Consider the following 8,643-nt stretch of genomic DNA (forward strand, 5'->3'; position numbering starts at 1 on the left):
TCTATAAACAAAATTAAGAATCTAGGAATTTACCATGCTATTGCAACAATTCCAAACACTAAAGAGAAGATGATCAAAGGTAGGTCAAGTGATATTCCCATCAACGAAACCGACTTCGTTCTTTGCAATAAGAGCCATAAGCATTGAACAACTCCAAGTGTTGTAATTAGATCTAGTCAAATAGTGTGAAACCAAAACCATACCTGGATGATCACCATTGTGTATATAAAAAGGACTTCCATAATAATCCATTGATGACATATTTGATGAACCCACAACCTAACAACTATCATTGTTGACATTTTGGTTGCTTCCTCGAGCCATTAAACAAGAAATAAATAAAGGAAGGAAGAACATGAGATAGCGGAGCAAAGAATTGCTCTAATACCATATCAGGAAAGAAAAAGGTTGTAATAAGAACTTTCTCAATTTCTTATCTAAATTGGGGGAAATACAAGAAGGCTACAAATCATAAGCATGGTGATGGTTTGTAACCTATAACTAACTTGTAACAAATTCTCAACTTAGATATTAGCTTATTATAACAAGAAAAACAGAAACAGAAACAATCCGTTTAAATAGAAACATAATCCCAAAAATACTGGTCATTACCATTCATAATTGGGGAAATTTCTCTCTCCCAAAATTGTCTTATTAAGGTAGAAGCAGATGAGTTAGCTCTTTTATTTTTTATTTTTGGAAACTAACATTTTAGTCTTGTAAAAAAAAATAATGATGTTGACTTTTAGATGCAAATGTATTAATATTATATTGAAATTAACTTGAAGAAAGAAAGGAAAATAAAAAAATTACAATTGAAAAAAAATTATAAACTTTGGATAAAACATAATTAGCAAACTCTCACATTTGATTTATGAAATTAAAGAAATTACAATTTCTATTTTGTTTTAACAAGTAATGAAAATATTAAGATACTATATTGGTACGTATCAAAATTCAAATTCATATAATTGAATATATATATATAATGAGATCTTAGTCGTTGAGTGAGGATACAAACAACTAGGACCAAGTAATAAGAAACAAACAAATAAAATTAAATTACAAACCATGAGACTTGAAAATGTTTATTTCAAATAATTGAATTACTTGATTAGTGGTACATTTTTCTATATTTACAAAAAGAATAAAAAAAATAAAAAATAAAAAATAAAAACACATTTCTTCATCATAAGTGGGCCCAACAAGTAAATATCATTTTTGGCCAATTGTGAACGGAGGCATCCGTCCCGCACCATATCCCCCAATATGGGTCTTTGGGGGAGGGGGGTGATGAGTGCATGATGTTGACTTTTAGATACAAATGTCTCATGGAGTAAAATTATTTCAATTTGCAACAATAGTCATGTCGCAACTTGTTTTCAATTTATAAAATGTCTAAATAAGTAACAAAAATTAATCTTCTCACATGGAATAAAAATATTTGAATTTTTAAATCAATTAATCGCATTTTTTTTTTCAAATATTTTCATTCTATATAATTTATCCAAATTTCCCTTTTAAAATTTTATAAATTAATAATTAAAATATTTAGAAATAAAAACTTTAGTTCATGTATGTTTGCATACTATTTTTAGTTTGTGTTTTTAAAAATTTTTTAAAAAAATGGGATACAAAATGTTAAAGCTTATCAAGATCATCAATAATTTGTTGGGTTAATTTATATTTATATTTAGTCATTTTTTTTAATTATGTCTCAATCTTATCAAATATATTTACCACACTTTCATAATCCCATCTATGTATTTGGAAATAAAATTTTAGACGTTTATAGTGTATGAAATATTATGAATAAATGAAACAATAAATTGAATACTAGGAATTAAATAATGGGACAATTATGATTTAGGGTTTATAATTTTTACATAATTGATACTAAGGATATAAAATTTAAAAGACAAAAATACCCTTAAAAATCACCTATGAAACATTATGAACAAATGACTCAATAAATTGAATACTAGGAATTAAAGAACGGCCAAATTAACAATAACGCTCGGCTTTCTTCCAACGCCCTTTAAGTTACGAGCCGAGAATATCCAACCCAAGGATGGGGTGATAACGGGGTTAACGGAGGCAAATGGAATGTCCCCTCCATGTCTCTCTCCTCCCAAACGGTCCTCCAACTTGACGGCGTTAGCGGACCCGCCTGCAAAACATTAGCCGCCGCCGCCTCTGTCACCACGGGGCTGTCAGAATCCGGTGAGGCTTCTTCTTGCTTTAAAGCCTTTATCTCCGGTTGTTTGCTCTCTTCACTTTCACTTTCGCTTTCTCTCTCCCTTTTCCGGATGGAAGTCGCCGGTGGGTCAGAATCCGACCAATTCCCTGCTTCGAGAGGAAAATTAAGAACAGCTTTGGAGCCACGCATCTTGAAAGCAGCTCGATCATAACCTCTGGCGGCTTCAATGGCTGTCTCGAAGGTTCCAAGCCAAACCCTATGTCCTCTCCGATTCGGGTCTCGAATCTCCGCGGCGAATTTTCCCCAAGGCCGGCGGCGCACGCCTCGATAGTGCCTGCTCTCGCCGGAATCTAACGAAGACGAAGTGTGAGAAATTGGTGGCGGAGGAAGGGAGATGCTGACTGGGGGTCGCCGATGACTTAATCTGGAAGGTTTTGGGGATTCGTTTTGAAACTGGAAAACGGCAGATGGAGAAGAGGTAGAGCAGTCGAAGAGAAAAGCGTTGCTTTCATCTTCATGGAGTTTCGGGTTCTCAGAAACTTGAGTAATATCATCGGTAGAAACACTTGAATCAGAGGCCGAAGATTGTAACGAATGACTTACATGAGAGATGAAGGTCTCCATAGAATCAAATTCGGAGAGGAGGAGGTGGTGGATGAGTTGCAGTGATGAAGCTTCATCTCCCATGATTGGAGATGAGCAGTGAGAAATAGTCTAGGGTTGAAAGTCGAAACAAGTTGAGAAAGAGAGACGAGGGTAAAGAGAAGTGAGTAAGTGGACCTCTGTGCTTCAAACATGAGGTTGTGGTGTGTATATATACACATATATGGAAAGAGGAGGTTTCGGATGAGGTTCCTGGTTAGTTCGAAGAATGTTCTATAAAGGTAGACGTCAGACAAGTTGGGGCTGGTCCATGCATGTGCATTATTTGTGGCGGCTGACTTGTGGTTGGATGGGGTGAGTCATTTTAAAATCCAGGCAATGCCTTGAATGTTACTCAAGTAGGATAAGGACACTTTATTATTTGGATTACCACTATATATATATATATATATATTCTCTCATGATTATAATTAATTTACATCCTAAAAGAAGATGCTAGAAGTTTAAAGAGGATAAGAAGAGAAGGGAAAAGAAGATAAGTCATATAAATGAACCTTTTTTTTTGAGAAAATGCCCACTGAGGTATAAGAGAGGATTCAATAGAGAGGAGTTATCATTCTATTGATTGGAATAAGATATTTATGAAGTTTTATTTATTTATATATTTATAGGTTTTTGTTTTTTCTAAAATTAATAGGGATAACAATGGAGCAGTTTTGGATGCGTCACCTCTATCCTAATCATCTGTTTATTCAAAATAATTATTATCTTTATTTCATTAAAAATAAATAAATGGGGCGGAATGCAAGTGGAATGAATATGTGCATTCTCATACCTATCCTTTTCCTTTCGTTTAACTTTTTTTTTAAAAAAAATTAAATTTCCTTTTAAAAATATTAATTAGATTAAAATAAATATATTTTATAAATAATTAAAATATTATAAGTTTTTTAAAAACATATACTATTGAAAAATATTTTTATTATTATTATTATTATATTTTAAAATAAGAAAATAAAAACTAAATTAAATTAATTTTATATAGAATTAAGGTAAGACAAAGTGAGATGAGACAAGATAATACCTAAACTTGTTTTGAGTTGAAGAAATAAAATAAAATAAATAATAATAATTAAATTCATCCCTAGTTTATTTATTTAAATTTCAAATTTATCTCCTTAGAAACATATACTTAAAAAAAAACTAAATCGGTTGTCATCCTTGAAATATAATGACTTTATAAGCCTTGAAACATTGATTTCTTATTGAAGTTGACTGGCCATTCACATGGCAAGTGGAGATATGGATTTCTTTTAGGAAGGAGAAGACCACTTGTTTCAATAAATTTCCATTGGGTCAAAGATCTAAATGTGTCAACGTACCGGTTTTGTTGACGAGTCCACATAACAATTTCATTTCTAATAAACGAGTAAGAAAATATATGAAATTGAACTCATCACAGACCCATGTAGGGTTCATACAGGGTTTCCTGCTGGAGCAATGTATTCCTTAAAAATATTTTTCAAAAAACTGTAACATTAAAATATTTTAAAATTTCAATACTTTTCAATTTCTAGTATAATTTATATAAAAAAAATTAAAAAAAAAAAAAGGATAAAAGAGGAATTCATCTTTTAGTACAAAAAATAAACTCGTCTGTTAAAAAAACGAAGTTAGTATAAAAAATGAATTCGGGTTTTAAAAAGATGAGTTTAGTGGAAGAATATAAGAAAGGGTGAAAAGTATCGTATTTTGTGTATTTAATTTTAAAATAATTGTATTTTAATAATATTTTTTTAAAAGAACATTGTTTTTTTTTTAAATATCCGGACAAGACATCCATTGGATTGTAATTTACTTTGTTTTTGGTTGAATTTTGTTTTATGAACTGTTATGGTGAATGGGAGGTGGAGTAACCTTTTTCTACCTTTATTCTATTTTTGTTTTCATGATTTACTATAAAATGTCAACATTGTACATTTTAAGTTGTGGGAAAGGTCATAATTAACCTCTAGGCTATGTTTGTTACCATAAAATTTGAGGAAAAATAGGAGGGAAAGAAAATAGAGAGAAAATGTAAAAGGAAAAAAAAATGAAGAAAGATAAAAAGTAGGTTCAAAATTAATAAATTATTTTTACATATTTCTTCAAACTCATTTCACTTAATTTCCTCACTTATATAAAGGTTAAATAATTTTAAAATGTATAAATTTCTAATTAATTTAAATTATATTTAATTTTCTTTTAAAAAAATTATAGTAAAATCAGATATGAGAAAATCATTTTCCTTTACATTTTTTTTTCCTTGGTACTTTTTGGGAACCAGACATAACCCTAAAGTTTTTAAAAATTTTGCTTTATTGTTGAGGATATCACTCAATTTTGTTCTCATTGATTGAAAATTCTCCTTAAATAAGTATTGAATCTTTCTTAAATATTAAGATTTCATTTTAATACTCTATAAGAGATTTCAAATTAGTATAAAATATTTTTCTTTGTTTTGAGGATGCTTTGGGAGGTTACCTATTTTGAATTTGATATGAATTCACTTACTTTATTTTACAAAAGTAGTGATGCCTCTAGAATAATTGTTGTTATGTTAATTTTGATATGTTGGAAATTTGGACAAAAAATGGTCTCTACAAAATGTATGTTGACTTTATGTGGTAGTCTTAGTAATTGGAAGATAACCTTGCAATCTATAGTTGTTTTGTCAATAATTGAAGCAAAATACATGGGAATCACAAAAATTGTGAAAAAAAAAAAAATTAAGTGTTTGGTTGACGATTTAGACTTACAATAGGAGTCATAGAATGCTATTGTAATGAAACACATTTAATTTTGTTTTTAATCTTGAGTGTTTGAGTCAAGGTCAAGATTATTCAAAAGTGTCTCAAATTCTAATTTAAGTCAATTGGAAAGTCATTGATAGTTTTTTAATAAGATATATTATTGTAAGGGAGTTTCCTATTATTGAAAAAGGAATACTTTACTATAAAATCTTCTTTTAGGAATAGGTATTCTTTGATAGTTATACAATTAGTTTATTATAAATAACTTCTCTATGTAATTAAGAAAATATATAAGAGATTTTGACAAAAAAAAAAAGTCTTATTTTGGGTGTAATCGGGGCTTTGGGATTTGAGAGTTCCGACCTTATAATCCCATCAACAATAATAAAAATTCTTCTGAGTCATAATTCGTAAATATAGAAACAAAACTATGTGAATCGTTATGCATTTGATGTGTTTTCTGATTTCGAATTATTATTTTCTTTCTCTCCATTATTATTCTTAACGGTTGCTTTTCACATGGACTCCTAAACTAAAAACTTCTACTTACGCCTAATACGCAAGGCCCACTCAACAAGATGCTTGGACAACACAAATGTTCTCAGTTAGAGCTCTAGTTATATAGTAGACACTAGGAGACAGAACTGGTAGGAAAAATATGACTTTTTATATGACAAACTCTTGATAAATAATTTTGGAGAAACAACAGTCAAGCAAGAAAACTTATACATAATTAAAAGAATAAACAAATTCAATAACATTAATTTATGAAATATATCAAGTCCATCAAACTTCAATTGCCGGTGAGAACTCTCATTCAACTATAAGTTGAGAATACGCTGTCCAATGATGGGGTCATGATGGCGTTAACGGTGGCAAATTGAATACTCCCTTCATCTCTCTCTCTTCCCACACAGCTCTCCAACTCGACGGCGTTAATGGACTGATCCCCAAAACACTTGCTGCCGCCGCTGTGCTGTCAGATTTCGGAAACTCCACTTCTTCTTGCTTTAAAACCTTTATCTCCACCTGTTCTCTCACTTCGGTCCCAAAATCTCTCACCCTTTTACGGCCGGATGTGGCCGGTGGGTCAGAACCCGACCAATTCCCTGCTTCAAGGGGGAAATTGAGAATGGCTTTGGAACCACGCATCTTGAAAGCTGCTCGATCATAAGCCCTGGCGGCTTCAATGGCTGTCTCGAAGGTCCCCAGCCATACCCTCGATCCTCTCCGATTTGAGTCCCGAATCTCCGCCGCGAATTTCCCCCATGGCCTTCGCCTGACCCCTCTATAGTGCCTGATCTCGCCGGCAACTGGCGCCGATGAGGGCTGAGAAGTGGGTGGCGGAGGAACTGAGATGCTGAGTGGGGGTCGCCGTTGACTTAATGTGGAAGTCTTTTGGGATTTGGTTTCAAACTGGAAGACCCCAGATGGAGCAGAGGTAGAGCGGTGGAGGAAAAAAGAATTATTTTCATGTTCATTGGGTTTCAAGTAATCAGAGACTTGAACAATATGTGAGGCGGAAACGCTTGATTCAGAAGTTGAAGCTTGCGATGCTTCACCTACATCAGAAACGAAGGTTTCCACACATTCAAAGTCGGAGAGGAGTTGCTGGTGGATGAGTTGAAATGATGAAACTTTATCTGCCATGTTGGAGATAAATCCCAGTGAGAGAGCTGGAAGTATTGAAGAGGAGTGAGTGTGGTGGAGTTCTATATGCACAAGAGAATGTTGTGTCGTAGAAAAACAGATATGGAAAGACGAGGTTTCGGTCGAGGTTTCTGGGTCAGAGGGGAAGAATCTTCAATTCAATAATTGTAGAGTCGAGAAACTGGGTGGGGTTTGTCTGTATGTGCTTTACTTGTGGAGGCTCCATCAGACATAGTTGAGTTGTTTCTAGGACATTTCTTCCTACGTCTACGACATTCCTCCAATAGAAATTAAATAAATAAACCATTTTCTTATGAACTATGTCACATTCACCACTATTTTATCACTAATACTATTTTAGTAACATGTTTATATGGAATGTGAGAATAAAATATAATGAAAAGTTATTTCTATTTACTTGTATAAATTTTATTGTTTGCTAATTATTATTTATTATCTATCCAAAGTGATAAAAATGATGGTAAAAATAAAAATATTATCGGTACTTTTCAATTCTTATTAGAGTTTATTTAGCATTAATTAAGATGGACAATTTTCTTATCCAAATATGTTTGTGGCACAATTTGAAATTTTATAATAAGACCTTTTCTTTTTTAAATATTACCTAAGTTTAAACATATATATTACAATTTTTTTAATAAAAAATTATGTGTATCATGAGTTCATACCTTATTTAACTATATCTTAAGTAAATAAAAACTTTTAATTACATTGTTAGTTTTTCTCATTCCTTCGATTTCTTTTTGTAGTTGGGGGGGAAGGATGTTTAGACATAATATACAATATACATCTTGTAAGTGCTAAAATCAATCTAAACATGCTCAAAAAGCATATATTACTAATGTAATCATGCTCAAAACCTTAATAATATTTATCAAATGCAAAATAAAGGAAGAACCGAAACATACGTCCAGCCATTGATGGTTTGGGAATCCGATAATCAAATTTGATATTTAGATGGGTTGAGGTGTTCTAAACCCTTAATCAATCTTAAATCAATAGTGTATATATGTCCGAATAGAGATCGGAGGCTTAGGGGCCTAACCATAAGAGCTATATTTATGACAATCAAAAAGGAAAACCAGATCAATAGAAATCCAATAATATTATGAGCCAGATTTCTGGACCCATTTAGGAAAGTGTAACATTATTCCCAAAATTGATGGAATATTATAGGCTAAATTTCGTTTAGGAAAATCTAACATTCTCCCAATTGGTCCATATATTCCATCATTTATCATAGTAAGAAACAAAATACACAAATCATGGCGATACTTCTCTAAAATGATGAGGGATATTCCTCACACACATTGTTGATCACATACTCATCCCATGCATTTTTTTGACCTCGTACATGTTCATTCCATTACCTACCCC

General features: G+C 32.0%; 2 protein-coding genes across 2 annotated transcripts; both read right to left on the reverse strand.

The window, feature by feature from the left end:
- Positions 1–1,843: 1,843 nt before the first annotated feature.
- On the reverse strand, positions 1,844–3,252 carry LOC100259623 (ethylene-responsive transcription factor ERF104). Its single transcript, XM_002282203.4, has one exon. It carries the CDS (start codon positions 2,885–2,887, stop codon positions 2,039–2,041), a length of 849 nt encoding a protein of 282 aa, XP_002282239.1. The 5' UTR covers positions 2,888–3,252; the 3' UTR covers positions 1,844–2,038.
- Positions 3,253–6,241: 2,989 nt separating this feature from the next.
- On the reverse strand, positions 6,242–7,451 carry LOC100261410 (ethylene-responsive transcription factor 5). Its single transcript, XM_003633977.4, has one exon. It carries the CDS (start codon positions 7,243–7,245, stop codon positions 6,451–6,453), a length of 795 nt encoding a protein of 264 aa, XP_003634025.1. The 5' UTR covers positions 7,246–7,451; the 3' UTR covers positions 6,242–6,450.
- Positions 7,452–8,643: the final 1,192 nt, after the last annotated feature.

Source organism: Vitis vinifera, chromosome 16, assembly GCF_030704535.1.
Source record: "Vitis vinifera cultivar Pinot Noir 40024 chromosome 16, ASM3070453v1".
In the NCBI taxonomy this organism is placed as follows: Eukaryota; Viridiplantae; Streptophyta; class Magnoliopsida; order Vitales; family Vitaceae; genus Vitis; species Vitis vinifera.

Excerpts from the sequence above, each read along its gene's own strand:
- LOC100259623 (XM_002282203.4), bottom strand. The coding sequence starts at position 2,887 with ATGGGAGATGAAGCTTCATCACTGCAACTCATCCACCACCTCCTCCTC.
- LOC100261410 (XM_003633977.4), bottom strand. The coding sequence starts at position 7,245 with ATGGCAGATAAAGTTTCATCATTTCAACTCATCCACCAGCAACTCCTC.